This window comes from Sarcophilus harrisii, chromosome 6 (genome assembly GCF_902635505.1).
Source record: "Sarcophilus harrisii chromosome 6, mSarHar1.11, whole genome shotgun sequence".
Taxonomy (NCBI): domain Eukaryota; kingdom Metazoa; phylum Chordata; class Mammalia; order Dasyuromorphia; family Dasyuridae; genus Sarcophilus; species Sarcophilus harrisii.
This window is the reverse complement of record NC_045431.1, coordinates 230,998,441-231,016,001: the sequence shown is the minus strand read 5'-3', so window position 1 is coordinate 231,016,001 and position 17,561 is coordinate 230,998,441. Positions and strand designations below refer to the sequence as shown.

The 17,561-nt window shown below is 45.3% G+C and overlaps 1 protein-coding gene across 6 annotated transcripts in view; it reads right to left on the bottom strand.

Annotated features, from left to right (window-relative positions):
* The window catches only part of PRDM11 (PR/SET domain 11), an 89,790-nt gene extending 72,495 nt beyond the window's left edge, over nucleotides 1-17,295 (bottom strand). For 2 of the 6 annotated variants that reach the window (XM_031942812.1, XM_031942816.1), the window contains exons 1-2: nucleotides 1,670-4,494; nucleotides 501-596 (exon numbers count right to left, since the gene is read on the bottom strand). In XM_031942812.1, the coding sequence (XP_031798672.1) occupies nucleotides 501-596; nucleotides 1,670-1,864 (291 nt within the window). In that variant the 5' untranslated portion in view covers nucleotides 1,865-4,494. Of the gene's footprint in view, nucleotides 1-500; nucleotides 597-1,669; nucleotides 4,495-16,836 lie in introns of those variants that run through there. The other 4 variants (XM_031942814.1, XM_031942815.1, XM_031942813.1 and 1 more) reach the window with 3 other exon arrangements.
* Between the last annotated feature and the right edge of the window lie 266 nt (nucleotides 17,296-17,561).

Here is a 17,561-nt window from a genome sequence, read left to right as displayed (position 1 = left end):
CTATCAGCTACAGACATTTCTGTTTTTATATCTGTCCTTGGACTCCTGAGGGCACAGCCCCACCCAAAGTCTGTAGGAAGATTAAGCCCGGTTAGGGAATACGGGGAATCCACCAGAAGGTCTTCAATCCAATGCTACTCTCCAGGCCCACAAAAGGGCTCCCTACCAGGACAGTGGAATCAAAATATAACAGAGTCCGCAGTCGGGAGATTGGGTTTGAATAATGGCTCTGCTACTGATGGACGGTGTCACTTTGGGCAAGTTTCTTTGCCAGTTTGAGCCTCAATTTCCTCATTTAAGTAGGTTAATTAACCACTAAGGTCCTTCCGAGCCCTAAATCTTATTGCGACTGATTTTAGAAGCAGAAGGTGCATTTAGGAATTGTCCTTCTCTGTTCCCTCCTTCTTGTTCTTCCAGACCCTGCCTCATCCACCACTGACAGCTGAAGCAACAGACACAGCCAGCCCCCCCAAGGCGTCCACCAGCAAAGTCTGACTCACCGACCCATGGGCCCCGGGGACCCTCGTAGCGCCAAAGCCTGGAGGGAAGACCCTGTTGCGGCAGCTCCTGGCGCTCCCAGATGCCAATCCAGTGACCTGGACAGAATAGGGAATGCTGTGTGTCGCTCACACCCTGGGAGGCCCAACTGCCGAGGAATATTAGCTCACCGAATGACTCATTGGGCAGCAGGCGAGAAGCCGTCTGGCTTCATCAGAAAGAGCCCAGCTCTCAATAGGGGAAGGAGCAAACAGCTCCATTTGCTGACACAATCAGAATATGGAGCCTTAGCCATGGGCAGTGAGGAACAGTAACTGATAAATAATAACAGCCCCAGTATTGCCTCATCTGTGAAATGGGGGGGAGGGGGAGGGAGGGTGGCAGAGGGCAGCATGGCCTCTGTGGGGAATGATAATGATGTTCAAGGTTGCCCTAACATGTAATACTCAAAGTTCTATGGTCCCTCCCAGCTCTGACATTCCATGTTCTAAGGCCCTTCCCAGCTCTGACATTCCATGTTCTAAGGCCCTTCCCAGCTCTAACATTCCATGTTCTAAGATCCCTCCCAGCTCTGACATTCCATGTTCTAAGATCCCTCCCAGCTCTGATATTCCATGTTCTAAGGCCCTTTCCAGCTCTGACATTTCCTATTCTAAGGTCCTTCCCAGCTTTAAAATTAGGGAAACTGAGGCACAAATAAGGGCAGAAGCAGGATTTAAAACCAGATCTTCTGACTCCAAAGACAGTATATTCTTTCCATACCACATCCTTTTTTTCTTCCATGTGTGCTTTTGCCCTTCTTCCCTCATTCTCTTCTTTTCCACACCCTTATCTCCATCCCCTTAATCTCTCCTCAAGTTCCCCACACTTCCCTGATTTCTTCCCTTCCCCGACTCTTCCATCTATTGTTTTCTAGAGACGATGCCCTCTGCATTGGGCTCTGTCTGCCATGCAGCTGGTTCTGGGGAGGAGAAGGGAACTCAGTCAGCCTTGCCAAAAACCAGCCCAGACTTGGGGGCCGGAGCAGCTTTGCCTTCTCCCTTCTCTCCCTAGGGTGAAGTCTGGAAATATCTACCCCAAGCCAGTGGGAGCTGGCATTCCTTTTCCTCGAGCCCTCCTTTCTCGCCCAATCTGCTGCCCCCGGCACACCGGGACACTCGGGATTCTGTACCTGGGAATGAGGCAAGGCTGAGCCAATCCAGGAGGATCCTACCTGGGGCTCCCCCAGGTGCTTCATCCACGCCAGGGCCGGGAGCTGCCCCTCTTCAGGCAGGAGCGGGTGCTCCCGGATCCATGACAGTAGGTCCATCTGCCTGTTCTGGAGCCCTCTGCTTCCTTCCCCTTCCCCCCCCCCCCCCCCCCCCATCCCTCTCCTTTTGTTAAAGTGCAGAGATAGAGGAGCCGCTTGGGGAAAAATGACATTGTGGGGGTGGATCCATATATATTCCCTCAGTGACGTCCAAACCAGCCCTGCTCAGGCTCCCGAGTCAAAAGTTAATCCGCCCGGCGACTGGCACCACACACGGCACCTGGGATCAGGGCAGCCCTTTAGGAGCTGGCTGATTGTCCCACCGGGAGGAAGTCTTCCCAGGGTTATGGGGGAACACCACCGGAGACCCAGGACCTGGCTGAGCATAAGGGTGACCCAGGTGGGATGGGTAGCCTGTTGGGCTGGGGGGCTGAGGGACTCAGATTCCAATCTAAGCTCTGCTCCTGACATGCTAGGATAACGTGGGCAAACCAACCAGGCAGCCCCAGCTTCCCCTTCAGAAAGAGAGGAAGCAGGATAAAACGATCTTTAACATATCTCCCAATTCTGACTATTCTGAATTCTAAGGGCTTTCCAAGCTCTGGCATTCTGTGTTCTGGTGTTCTTCCTAGCTCTGATAGCCTATGCTCTAATCTTCTTCCCCAACTCTGACGTTCTATGTTCTAAGGTCCCCTCCAATTCCGGCATTCTATGTTCTAAAGTCCCTCCAGCCATGACATTCCATGTTCTAATGATCTTCCCACTTCTGACATTCAGTGTTCTAAGGTCCCTCTCATCTCTGACATTTTCTGTGTTCCCATGTGTTCGAGGTCAGCCAGATTGGTTCTGATGACTCTCACTTTATTCACTTTTAATTAAAATTTTGTTAATATTTTTTGTGAATCTCTTCTAAATATTCCCATGAACCTAGTACCTTCGAGTTTTCCCTTGAAAAAAAGAAACACCTAATCAAAACTAATGGCCCCGTAACAATGCTTGACAATATATGCAATAATCTGTGATCCCCCACTTCTACAAGGAAAGAGGAAGAGAAATGGATTATCTCTCCTCCATCATGAAACTGGTCACTGCAGAGCATTCAGCTTCAACTGTCCTTGTTCTTCACATCACTATAGTCATTCTTTGTATATACTCTTTCTTATTTATAAACTATTTTATAAAATACAATGGAAAATCCCAATGAACCAACTGGTAAACTCAATTTTAGTTTAGTTAAGTTCTTTTCCCCCTCTCACATAAAAGTGTTATCTGTCTCTATATAAGTTACCCGCTTGGGACCAAAGAGTATCCAACTTCCAAAAGCAGGTCATTTGACCTTTCCACTGGACAATGCCCAACATCTGCCAAGACCTCTCCCACCTTCCCCTGTCTTTCCTTCCACTGTGTCTCATCAGGATTCCCCCTCTGCCTCCAGAATCCAACTCACCCAAGGAGTGCCTGATCTTGCCATGAGATGAGGAGGAGGAGGGGCAGATTTCCCCCAGCTCTTGATGTGGGGGGCTGGGAGCCCCACAGGGATAACATTCTGTTGGGATGAGGAGAGGCTGGAAGCTTACACAGCAGAAGAGAGGGACAGAATGAGGGAGTGAAAGGGGACAGGGGAAAGTGTGACTACACTAGAGATAAATCCCAAGATTGGCTATGGCAGCAAGGGTGGGATACAATCTTTTTACCCTTAGATTGGTGGATGACATCCCCTTGGGGTCAGTCTACAACCCCCCTCCCCTCTAATCAGTCTGTCTCTTTAGATCATAGAAGGCTAGATTTTAGAATGCGGAGGGTTTTAGAGGCTCTTAGATATGCCCAATGAAGTCAAGGGGAGTTTCTTAGATCTGTGCAAGGGAAAAAAGGCTACTCTTTTTTTTCCCTGAAGATAAACTCTGAAGAGAGTAATTTAGGTTTCTAAATCTCCTCTTCTTTAGGTTAAACATCATCAGCTCCTTCAAGCTGGTGTTTCTGAGCTCTAGCTTCTGGTTTCCCACTATGTTCAACTACAAAATGAGGGGGATTATACCGTATATTCCCTAATCCTGAATTTATGGGGCTGGGGCGGGGGGGGGGGAAGGGGAGAGAGAGGAAACAAATGCAAATTAATTGAAAACTTTTAATTAAAAAAGTTTTTGATGCTACAACTCAAAACCAAGTCTTCTAGATAGAAAAACTGAGTTCTCCCCACTAAACCATGTGCCCTTGCTATCCTTAGCCTGTCTAAATATGGCCAGGGGGCCACTTCCCTTGTATCTAAGAAGAAAGGCTGTCTCTCATTTGGATTCCAGGATTTACAGGGTAAGCTTTCTCCGCTCCCACATACCCCACCCCAACGCCAACCCCTTTCCTATTAGTCTTAAGATCAACTTGCCATTTCCAATTGGGGGCACCAGTTGCTGCTCCAGCGACCCAAACACCAGTGGAGAGCAATATGGGGCTCTATAATGTGGGGAGGGAGGGGAAGGGAGCCTCTGGCACCTCTAACAGGTGCCTAGGCTGGAGGTCCAAATCCCAGCTGCCCCTCCCCACGTCAGCTGTTTAGCCCCAACCCTATATATGCCACACCCTCCTTCCAAGGTCATTTGCCAGAGATTTTGCTCAGGAAGTCACCTTTATTGGGATTTTTTTTTGCAAACATTCTCATTTGTATCTTTCAATGTAGATTTAAATCTGTGGGAAGAAAGGTGCTTCTTCAAAATAGTAGCACTTCAAAACTTTGAAGGGGTGTAAGAGAGAGAGAGAAAGAAAAGAGAGAGAGAGAGAGAGAGACAGAGAGAGAGAGAGAGAGAGAGAGAGAGAGAGAGAGAGAGAGAGAGAGAGAGAGTCTGTGTGTGTGTGTATATGTGTGAGAGAGACAGACAAACTCTGTGTGTTTCTGTGTATGTGTTTGTGTCTGCATCTGTGTGTATGTGTAGGAGATACAGAGACAGAGACAGAGATAGAGACACAGAAACAGAAACAGAGACAGAGAGTGTGTGTGTCTGTGTGTCTCTGTGTATGTGAGTCTGTGTCTGCATTTGTGTGTATGTGTATAAGAGATATTGAGACAGAGACAGAGATTGAGACAAACAGAGAGAGAGTGAGAGAGAGAGAATGTGTGTTAAACAAACCAGCTTGTTTCCTATGGCACCTGCTACCATCAGAAGAAGATACCTATTCTATTTCACTTGTAAAATTCCCACAGGGCAGGTGGACAGGGTTCCAAGAAAACTAAAAGACAGTAAGAGAATGACATAGGAATAAGGGCTATAAAATAATGGCTAAAAGAAGTTTAAAGCCCCTTCCTGTTTCCAAAGTTTATTATTTCACTTGAATCCCACAATTCTGTGAGGTAGATACTACAGACATCATTATCTCTATTTCACAATTGAGACTGAAAAGTGTATTTGACTTAGCCAGGATCATATAGTGAGGAAGTGACAGAATCAGGTTTTGAACCCAACAATAAACTGAAAGCATTCATCAGGTGCCTGTTTTTATTTGGGAAGAGACAATTTGATGCCTTGGAGAAAGAGGCAGCCCTGAGAGTCAGGAAGACTAGAGTCCAATTCTGTCTCACCACAGATTGGCTTAATCCCTTCATGTCCCCAGACTACTCTAAAATACGATCTGTGGAGAAGTAGAAGAAATTGAAGGACTTATAATGATAGGAATACCGGCCTTGGATTTGGAAGATTTGAATCTTAGTCCCACTTCAGATGCTAAGGGGACCTTTGTGAATCACTGGATCTCTTAGAAAAGTTAGATTTCGATTTAGAGATCAGAGCCCACCTTCACATTTTAAAAATGAAGAAACTGAAGGGGTAAGTGAATGACCAAGATTATAAAGATTGTAAATAACAGTGATCTCAGCCTGGAGTATGCTGGCTAAAATTTAACACCTGCCTCTCCTTCCCACCCCCCCAAAAAAGATGTACCTTTAAATTTAATCCAAATTATTAGCATTTTCTCCATCACTTTCTAAGTCTAGACAATAAATACAATAATAAATCCAATCTGGATTCATAGTGTTTACCAATTTCTGGGGTACAAATTCTCATGCTGAAATTTAACTACCTCAGTATGAGCTGACTCAGTATTTGCTTGCCTGTAGCAGGAGTTGTGGCAAACATCAGGCAGGAAAACATAAAGAATGCCCATGAAATGCTATATAAAATCAGCTATTTTTATTATTATAATGAGTCATTGATTAACATGCTCCTGGATTAAACAGGATCAAAGATTTAGGTGTGAAAAGACCCCTAAAAGCCTTTCTTTGTTACTTATATTAATTAGTCAGGATTGAAGATAGAGGTATTGAGTTAAGGACTTCCGATACAAAGTCAAGACAAAAGCAGGCCCTGTCCTCAAGAAGTTTAGTTAAGGGGATGTGCCAGGCCTTAAATATAAAATATATTCAAATAAGTTTCAAGAAGAGCTGAGAAATGGTCACATCAGAAAAGGTCTTAGAGAGGAGGAAGCCCAGGAGCCTTGAAAAGAGCTTTAGGATTCTAGGAGATGAGGATAAAGAAGGTACTCTCCAGGTACTGGAGAGAAAAAAACACAGGGAGAATCATGGCCAGTACAAAGGCAAACAATCTTCCCTGACTCAAATTCTGCTTTCTATTAATCAACCAATCACTAAACATTTATTAAGTGCCTACTAAATATTAGACACTGTTATGTGGACTATAACATGCTGCTTCTATAAGACCAACAACAAACTTTTATTAAACATTATGTACTAAACTATGAATATAAGAGTGACAGATATTAAGAAAGAGATAACAGTGATGGGAAAGCAGGTATGCTAGAATCCATAAACCAGCTGTATCACTTTAGCCAAGTCAGAATTTGTCTGTTCTTCAGTTTTCTTCTTTGTTAAATAGGGGACTTGGGAGAAGAAAAAGACAGACAGACCGACAGAAAAAAAGAAAGAAAGAAAGAAGGGAAGGAGAGAAGGAGGAAAGAAAGAAAGGAGGCAAGGAGGGAAGAAGAAAGAAAGGAGGGAAGGAAATAAAGAAAGAAAGAAAGAAGGGAAGGAGGGAGGGAAAGAAAGAAAGAAAAAAAGAAAGGAGGGAAGAAAGAAAGAAAGGAGGGAAGGAGGAAAGAAAGAAAGGAGGGAAGGAGGGAAGGAGAAGGGAAGGAAGGAAGGAGAAGGGAAGGAGGAAAGAAGGAAGAAAGAAAGGAAGAAAAGAAAAAAGTAAGGAAATGATTTCCCCAAAAAATAAAACAAAACTGTACACAAATCCTTTAAGTTGAATGTATATTATTGACATTTTCTCCATCACTAGACAATCCAGTCAACAAAACAACAAATAAAATCCTAATCTGTAGGATTTGATGATTTCAGAGGTGTAAATGCTAACAATAAAATTTTAACAAGGGGCTTGCCTTTCTAGCTGGCCCTTGCATAGAACTGTTTCCAAACACCTTTTCTAGACCTGCAGTTGTATGAACTCATTTTGAGAAACTGCAGGGGGCAAAGAGCAATTTCAGCAGGAAAGGTAAGAAAGTTATTGGGGGCAGGGAGAAGGGACGGACAGGAGGGCTTCCTGGATGAGGCAGGACCTCAGAAGAGCTCAAGAAGGTTCTAAAAACCAAGCAGATTTCCGCACTGGGACACCTACTGCCCAGACCTCAGAGGGGACCTCAGGGGTCATCTGGTGTGACTCCCCTCATTTTCCAGGTGTCCCAGTAGAGCTTTCACATTCAGAATGAGAAGCCGTGTGCGGAAAAAGTGCTTTGGTTTCCTCATCTATAAAATGAGCCGGAGAAGGAAATGGCAAACCCCTCCAATATCTTTACCAAGAAAACCTCAGATAGGGTCACAGAGGGATATAGAAGACTGAACAACAACAACAAAGATTATTTGCTGTTGGGGTTAAATCCTGTTTCAGGAGCAAATCAGAGCCCTGCAGAAACTCCCTTTCTGCAAACCCTTTACACCACATTTCATGTTTTTTTCTGCTAATGCTACAGGGATGGCCCTGCTTTTCCATGAACCTCACTATAGTTCTGCTGTTTCTTCCCTCAGCGACTAAATCATGCTGGGCTTCAATTTATCCACTTGTAATTTGAGACACTGGACTAGTTCAGGAGTTCTTAATCTGGGACAGGTGAACTGCAAAAATCATAATAATAATCGCCTTCCTTTAGTAACTTTATGCATTTTATCTGAGCTTTAAAAATCATTCCTAGAGCACAGAATGTCAGAACCAGAAGAAAGCTTAGAATAAAGGCTGTAGAACATTGTAACTGAAACTGACCTTTAAAAACCTCGAGTCTCTGGACCCCTTTGGCAGCAATCTAGGGAAGACTATGGTCCCCTGCTCGGAATGTTTTTAAAGGCAAAAGATAAAAGAAGAAGGAGGGCCTTTTCTGAACCCCACAGCTGGTAGAGCTCTTCCCACCAAGAACATCTTGTCTAGATTACAGATATAGACCGTCCCAGAAGTCTCAGTGCAGCCCTAAGCTTTAATAGCTCAAAATAGCTGCAATAACTTAAAGTTGTACTACAACTTTTGGGATGTCCTGTACATGAAATATCTACTGCCTACTAGTTATCTAGCTATCTGGCATGTAAATCTATAAATGCATGTTGTCTCCCTGGACAGACCGTAAATTTGAGGGTAGATACTGACACTTTTGCCTTTGGATACCCAGTGTCTGGCACATAGTAGGCATTAAGGCTTATTGATCAATTGATTGCATTAGATGGATGATCCTTCCCATGGAGGAACCTTCTATTAATGATATTGCATGTTCTAAGGTTCTTTCTTTGCTTTAAGGTCCCATCCAGCTCTGACATCTAATAATCAATAAAAAGCATTTGTATTATGTACTATGTGCCAGGTACTGTGCTAATCCTGGGAATACACACACACACGCACATATATATATATATATATATATATATGAACATATGTACACAAACATATACATACATGTATATGAATGGATATATTATTTCTTTGTGTACATACATTTTATTGTATATTGTATATATTATATTGTGTCACATACTACATGTATTTATATATATTATACATATGTACATATATTCTCTTTCTGTGTCTGTGTGCACACACAGAGAATGAAATAATCCCTAACAAAACCTTACATCTGGCAGGGGATATACAAGTAAATATATACAGAATAAATATAAAGAGAATAAATACAAATCAATTAAAAAGTCATGATTTACAAGACAGAGTGGGATGCAAGGAACAAGGCACCTGGAGGAAGGAAGAAAGGACCCATATAGTGAAAGGCTTCGTACAAAAGCATATATTCTAAGATTTTCTCCTGCTCAGATATTCTATGTTCTAAGGCAAAACTTCTTAAACTGTGAGTTATGTGTAACTGAACATGGAGGTCATAAATTTTTGGTTTAATCTCAATAAATGTTTTATTTTTGTGCCTATTTTCTATACCTGGATAGCTGGAGGGATGTAAAAATTTCTCGGGCAAAAGGGGGTCATGAGTGGAAAAGGTTGAAGAAGCCTTGCTCTAACGTCCTTACTGGCTCTTTTATAATTCCTCAAATATCACTAGGCTGTAGCTCTGCCAGGTCAGAGACTGCACCTTATTTAATCTGGGTATCTCCTTTAGTGAACAGAGTCACTGTCTCTCTGACTCTAAGTTTCTATATCTGTAAAATGAGAATAACAATGTGTTCGCTACCTTCTTCATAAGTCACCATAAAGTAAATGTTTTGCAAACCCTCAGAGCCTGTAGTAAAATGAGCTGAAACTGGCTGTCTTTAAAATACTTCTGCATAAACAGTCAACTCTCTGCTCACCATTGTAAGGAAGGTGGGAGTCTGGGGAACTCAAACAAGTCTATTCACAAAGCCAGTGGATATCTGAGGTCCGAACAAAGGTCTCTGATGATGAGTCTTCCTCTCTCTGTTACTAATGTTGGATCCCAACTCTCCTGACCAGTCTAGTTTTCATTACTAATTTAAGGAATAGCTTCCTTCCCATCCACCAAGACTTTCTAGAAAGAGAACATCAGCACAGGAAGGGAGCTTGGGACATAAATTGTCAGATCTAGGAGACATTAGAACATGGGATGTCAGAGCTGGAGAGGAATTTAGAGCGTGGTACTAGATCTGGGAGAGACATTTGAACATGGGATGTCAGAACTGGAAGGGACATTTAGAATAGAGAACGACATCTGGAAGGGACATTAGAACATGGGCTGTTAGAGAGGGGAGGGATCTTAGAATATGTAATATCAGAGCTGGGAAAGAATTTAGAACATAGGAGGTCAGTGCTCGGAACAGAGGATGTCAAAGCTAGGACCATCAGAGCACAGACCATCAGAAGTGGAAGAGAATCTTAGAAGAGAAAGTCCGAGGTAGGAGAGAACTGAGATCATCTAATCTAAGATAAATGGCAGTGCTAATTATTAGCCAGAGATTTACTTCCTTGGCTTTGGTGCTGGCTGGACTTTCCAGGTTCTACTTTTACAGTGTAAATGTCCCTCAGGGGAGAGCCCAGAACACTTTCAACAGGGCTTCTTAATCTAGAGCTCCTGAACTTGATTGTAATTTGATGTTTAACATTTTAAGGACTTAATTTCATCCTAATTGGCTTCCTTGGCAATCCTATGTATTTTATTTTATTCATTTAAAAACATTATTCTGAGAAGGGGCCCATAGGTCTCACCAGACTGCCTATGGGGTCCAGGACATAAATGAAATTGTGGTTAATGAGTTCATTGGATTCTTCAGTGCCAAGGGAGAAGAATAGCAGGAAAGCAATGCCCAAGGCACACAATAAAAACGAAGAGGGGAAGGGGGCAGAAGCTTTGCTCAAGACCAATTGCCTATTTTACAATCCTGCCAAAGGCTGGTCCTGCCAGGAATCCTTGTAATGACCTGTGAAGGCCTCTAAACTTGCTGCCAATAATCCTTGGGAAGTCATACTGCTATTATTATGCCAAGTTCTTGGTCTGATCACCGATGTAAGTAGAGAGATAGAGAGAGGTAGATGATAGATGATAGATAGATAGATCAACTCAAATCACCGATTCAAGCTGCACTGCCCCTGCTAGGGATTTAGAGTCTCAGGAAGTGATGAGTTCTCTATCACAGGGATGTTCACACAGGAGCTGGATGACCAAGCTTCCTTACATTTTTAAATCCCTTCCCATGGAGGAACCCTCTATTAATGATATTCTGTGTTCTAAGGTTCTTTCTTTGCTCTGTGATTTTTATGGTCATTTACCTCCCAAGATGGTTGTAAGGATAAAATACTTGTATAACATTTAGCACAGTGCACTTAATGAATGTTTTCGTCTTTCTTTCTTTCCTTCCTTCCTTCTTTCCCTTCTTCATTTCTTTCCTCCCTCCATCCCTCCCCTCCTTCCTTCTTCCTACCTTCCCTCCTTCATTCTTTTCATCCCTCCCTCCCCCCTTCCTTCTTTCTTCCTTCCTTCCTTCTTTTTTTCCCTCCTTCATTCCTTTCCTAAATCCGTCCCTCCCCTCCTTCCTTCTTTCCATGACTTAAAGTCCAGTGGTTTTCCCACTATACCATCCTCTCTTCCTATGAGGAGAGATCTTTATGAACCATAAATCATGTGTGTTTGTGTGTGTGGGGGTGTTCTTTGATATTCCTTGAAATTAGTATCCTCTTCAATCCTATTTTAGCTCATCATTAGATAATGGCAGTTTGATGTAACTGAATGATGTCCTGAATTTTAATTCTAGCTCCTTCCCACCTAGATGACCCTGGCCAAGTCACAATGTTTAAAGGCCTCATTTAATTTATTGGTAAAATAAAAGTGTTAGAAGAGATGCTCTTTTAAGCTTGAAACCTCCCCTGAATCCCAGCCTCACATCACTACTTACTGGACTTGCTGAACTGGATATCTCAGAGATGTCTCAACCCCAGCACGTCCAAAACAGAACTCCTCACCTTTGACCCCGAACCTTCCCTTCTTCTCAGCCTCCCCATGACTGTTACAGGCGGAAGCTCTCCCTGGAGTCATCCCCAACTCTTCATTCTCACTCATCCCACCATCCCAATCTCTGGGTGAATCCAGCTGATTTTTGCTCCAGTAGCACCTTTCTGTTCCACACTTTCTCTCTACTTGTGAGACTAACTCCTACCACATCATTTCTCACCTGGACTATTTCAACAGATGGCTAATAACTGGATCTCATTTCTCAAGTTTCCCTCCTTTTGAATCCACCCATTTAGGCATTCCTAAAGCTCAGCTAGGTGCTTCAGTGGATAGACCGCCAAGTCAGAAGGACTCATCTTCCTGAGTTAAAATCCAACCTCAGCTACTTCTAGCTAGGTACTCTTGGGAAAGTCATTTGACCCTGTTTGCCTCAGTTTCCTCATTTGTAAAAATAAGCTGGAGAAGGAAATGGCAAACCACTCCTGTGTCTTTGCCAAGAAAACCCAAGAGAGCATTAGAGTGCCATAGTCTGTGGGATCATCAAGAGTTGGAAGAAACTGAACAACCACAGCAAAGCCATCTCAGACAACGTTATTCTGCTGTTCAATAAACTCTGCTCTATTAAGCACTAGGCTCAGACACAAACTTCTCTGTTGAGCATTTAAAGGCTTTTCCCACCTGGCAGTGGCCTCCTTTCTCTACCTCAATTATACACCACTCCCTTTCCCATTCTGCATTCAGGCCACCACACAGCCTCATTTGTCCTTCCTCTGCAAGGCCCTGAAGTTGTCCCCCATGCGCTGAAGGCACTCCCTCCTCACCTCCGAATCTTAATTCCCAGATTCCTTCAATTGTAGCTCAGAGGTTACTTCCAAAATGAGGCAAAAAATCCAGTCCCTGTGCTGCTTTCTTATGTCTCCTTCCCAATGTATGCTGTATTGGTCTTGTATATACTTATTATGTATGGGTGATATCTCCCAACAGACTGGAAACTCCTCAAGGGTAAGGACAATTAATTCTATTTTTGTTTTCATATCCCTAGTACCTAGCACAGTATCTGGCACATGCTGTTGTTCAGTCATCTCTGATTCTTCATGATTCCATTTGGGGTTTTCTTGGCAAGATATTGGAATGGTTTGCCATTTCCTTCCCAGCTCATTTTACAGATGAGGAAACTGAGGTAGAGTAGAGTGACTTATCCAGGGTCACACAGCTAATAACTGTCTGAAGCCAGATTTGAATTCAGATCTTCCTGACTCCCAGGACTAGGGCTTTATTTGCTGAGCTATAAAGCTGTCACACATATCAACACTTAATAATATTAGCACTTGTAGATTGATTGATCCTGTGCAGTAATGTGTTGATAAATGTTTAACAATGGACTTTTTAGAAAATCCCAAACCCAAATTGCAAAGTTTAATTTGAATTATTAATACTTACTCCATCTCTTTCTTAAATGCAGGCAACCAAAAAACAAACAAACAAACAAAAAAAAAAAACCCAAACCCAAAACAATAAATCAACCCTTGATTTGTAGCTTTGTTGATTTCTGAGGTGTAAATATTCGCCCTGAAAATGTAAAAATTTACGGAGAACTGGTTTGAGTTGGTTCCAACACAACTCTGTATGTCTAATAGGGATTATCCAGGGTTCTTGAAGGCTGTATCAGCAGAATATCACCTCTGTCAGTTCCCACAAATCTGGAAAGACTTTAGATGTGAGCCCAGAAGAGCATAGAATCCTGACTCTGAGGATCAGCTTGGCTAAGTGGGGAGAGGGTCGTCCATCACTTGATTGGCCAAGACGTGATGGTTTCTGTCCAAAGCAACTCATGATAATCACAAATGAATAAGCTGTGGGGGGGGGGGGGGGGGGGGAGAAGGGTTGGGATCTACATCAATAGTATCCACAATGATGAAATCATTAATCCTTGAAATAATCTATGCATTGCCTGCACGTGTATAATCTATATCAGATTGCTCGCCTTCTCAAGAAAGGGAGAGGGGAAGGAAGGAGAGAATTTGGAACTCAAAATTTTAAAAACATTAAAAATTGCTTTTTACATTTAATTAGAAAAATATATTAAAATTTCCCCTCCAAAAATAGTATATGTGCACACATGTATCTGTGATTGACTGGAGGCAATCTGATATAGAGGTTAGAAAGCAAACTTTGAAGCTGGAGGAACCTGGGTGCAAGTCCTGCTGCTGTCTCATGCCAGCTGTGTGACCCTGATCATCTTAACGCTCTAGTTAATTCTCTGAGTGGCAGAGAAAGTGACAACTTGCTTTGGTAGAAGAAGTTTTCCATTTGAGAATCCCTTAGACTGATCACCTATGAACTATCACTTTACAGACATGCCAGTCAAGTATCATTCCCCCAGCAGAGCTATCAAGGCAAAGGAAGGACCCTCTCAGTTGCTCGTAAGAATGTGTCCAGGTATATGGAAACAGCCAGAGACCTGATCTGAGAACCTCCCCAGAATCCCCATGTTCATTGTTCATTGCCTAAGTAATCTTGAATAAATCTCCATCTTCCCTGGTCCCTGATTCTTATCTGCAAAATGGGAAGTTGAACTAGAATGTCTCCCAATAACTCTACTTCCAGATCTAGATCAGATAAGTTGCTTAACTTTCCTTGGCCTCAGTTTCCTTATTTGTAAAATAAGGTGATTAGTCTAGCTCAGAGTTGTCAAACTCACAAAACTCCCCAGCAGTAGTCCTCGCCATTCTAAAACGTAAATGAGAAATGTTTAACAAAATAAATAAAAATACAAGACAAGACATAATGTTGACTTGTGGTTTTTCAAGTCAATATGAAGCCTAAAAGGATTCCATTCTATTTGAGTTTGACCCCAATAAACTAGATGATCTCAGAGATCTTTTCCAGCCCTACTGTGGGCTCACTGAATTCAGGCAAAACACAAACATCCCAATTTCTCCAAATTCTCTGGAGACGACACTGCATTTTGTTCCCTCGCTGCTCTGTCTGGTTCCTTGAGATGTTCAAATTTGTCCCGTACTTCCTAAAAATGTAGTTGACAAAACTGAACACACTACACTGGAGATTTCAACGATGGGGTTTCTTCCAAGTTGAGTTCTATGATCACAGGTCTGACCTAAGTCTAAAAAGCTAAGGTCCTCACTCCAATCCCCTGGCAATGTACATTGTCGACCCCCTGCCTCAATGATCCACAGGCTACTGTGATTATCATCCTGGGAATTCTATGGCCAAACAGTCACACCTTTGCTTTCTCTACTACAGCCCAATGCAAGGAATGAATACTAAGGATCCCAAAATCTATGGAAGGTGCTTTTGACAAGGTTTAGACAAAACTTGTAAAAGTGAAAAAAGAGGGACTCATTATTACTCCGCCAGTACGGTAGCCAGGGAATTGGGTGTATGTCCCCTTGAATGTATATGTCATTGTCCATATAGATCTGAACAAACATCAAAACAACTGCCACTGGAAGTACGATGTTTCCCCAGACTCTTAGGCAGGAAGCAAGCAAGCTTGGATTTCCAGTCTGAGCCTATGTGTCACCTCCACACGGGGAGCCGGGAACACCTGGGTTTATGTCACACCCTTGGTACACACGAACTGTGCCACCCTGGGGAAATCCCCTTCTCGGTGCTAGGGGCTCTCTAAGATTATGGATTTCTGAGAAGGCGCTGACCTGCACTGCATGAAAAATTAGCTCACCTGGAGTTCTCCAGACCAGCAAAATCACAGGCGCAGGTCTGATGCTCACCTAGTTTGTATATATGTATCCTTTCTTCCACAGTAGAATATATGCCCCTTGAGGGCAGGGATAGGTAGTTCTCTTTGACTCCAAATCCCTAGTGTGGTCAGCCCAGGGCTTGGTACGCTTCATAGATACTTAATAAATGCTGGTTGGCTACTTGATTGACCGGGGTTAGACTGTGAGCTCAGCTCCTGACTTCCCGTGTGACCTTGGAGTAGGGGGCAAACGGAAGCGCCTTTGGAGTTCCAAGTTCAAATTCTTCCTCTGTCACTAATTACCTGTATAACCTGGGACTGATCGCTTCGTTTAATGACCTCAGTTTCCTCAATAGTCAAATAGGAAAGTTGGGCTAGACCTCCACGGCTCTTCCCACTTCTAAGTCTATCATCTCAGGATCCAGATTACTTTTCCTTCCCGGATTTCCCCCGTTTCTTTTTCCGTAGAACAGGCAACTGAAGGAGAGGACTAGCCTGCTTTTAAAGGGCTTGACGCCTCCTCCCCGCCCCCGCCCCACGATCTGAGCTCAGAGGGGCCGGGAGAGGGTATCCTTCCCCAACTTTTCCATCTGTGCATCCCACCAGTGACAGCTTTCTTTTCCCGGAGTCGACCTGCATCCGTGGCTCCCCGGGCTCGAGGGGAAGGTCACCCTATGACAAAGTTTCTGCAGTTTCTGCATCAGAAAGTACCTCGGGGCCTTAGGGAGAGGCAGGAGAAGGAGGGGGGTGGACATTCGGGAGGGGGAGATTTCCTGAAGACTCAACGCTCGCAAGTAAGGTGAAAAGCACCGCCCGCTGCTTGAGCTACGTGAAGCGGGACCGCCAGAGCGCCCTTAAAAGAGGCCGCGTTACGGTTCCCATCGAGTCTCCGAGTCCCCCAGGCCGAGGGCGAGCCCGAGCCGAGCCAAGAAGTGAAACTGACCAGGAGAACTAGGCCAGCGGCAGCTGCGATCCCTCCAACATTCCAAGCTCCGCCCAGCTCATGTCACCGCGTTCTCATTCCGAACGCTCGGCCCCGGGGCGCCGCTGCCATTGGTCGCTGCGGACGTCCGTCAGAGGAAGGAACGCAAGGAAGGGGGGGGGGGGGGAGGGGAAGGCTACATTGTAACAAGGAGAGAGCGAGAGTGGAAGAAGGAGGCGGAGGCAGCTGCCGCCCCGAATCCCGCAGCGGTAGCAGCTACCTGCCGAGGGTTAACCCACCTCGGAGCGGGGGCCAGGCTACTCCCCCCCGCCCCGCCTCAGCCCGATCCCAGTCCCCTTCCCCTTCCCGGGCCCCCGGCCGCCCCCGAGCCCGGCCGGAGCCAGTCCCGCGCTTCCCCCGCCAGCGATCCGGCCCCGCGGCCTCTGCACCAGCGGCCCCGGCTCTCGCTGGCAAACTGCCGAGCGCTCTTCGAAGCCATTTTCATTGGCCACATTGGCGACCAGAGGGGCTGAGCTGACTCACCTTCCCCGGGAATCCGGCGGCAGCCCGGCTCGGTGGACGCGGGAGCGGGGGCGGAGGGGCGCGCGGGGACGGCTCGCCCCCCCTGGATGGCAGCCCCCGGCGGCCGCGGGGAGCGCCCCGGCTGCCGGCTCCCTAGTCCCAGGCGAGGGAAACTTTCACAGCCAGCCTGGGAGCGGCGGCGGCGGCGGCGGCGGCGGCGACTCGCTGCTTCTCTCCCTCCCAGCTTTGACCACCATCTTATTAGTACAGGAAATGACATGGAAAACGGAAGAAAGCGGCGTTTGGGGCCGACGCGGACCCCCCAAATCAGGGGCCGGAGCTGGGACACACCAGTCACTTCCCAACTTGGCCCAGAAGGCGCCTCCCGAGTTCCCCGGGCTCCCACCCGGCGCCCTCGCGAGCCGGGGGGAGGAAGAAACTCTCTGATCCCGGGGGCGGGCAGACTTTGATGCTGTCCCGGTCCGGGGGAGGGGACGGGGGGGGGGGGGGCCGCGGGGGGGGCGGGGGGGGGGCACCCTGGAGCGGGGGAGAAAGGTGAGCCCAACTCCGGGAGCGGGGCACGTTTCCCGGAACGGAAAGTTATTACCGAAATGGAATCCCCTGAAACGGGTCGTTTTTCCAAGTCCTTCGGACAGGGGCTCCCCTCCGTCCCGGACTGCCCGTTTGCGAGGACAACCCCGAGACCTTGCAGGAAAAATAAACACGGTTATATTTTTAACCCTTTC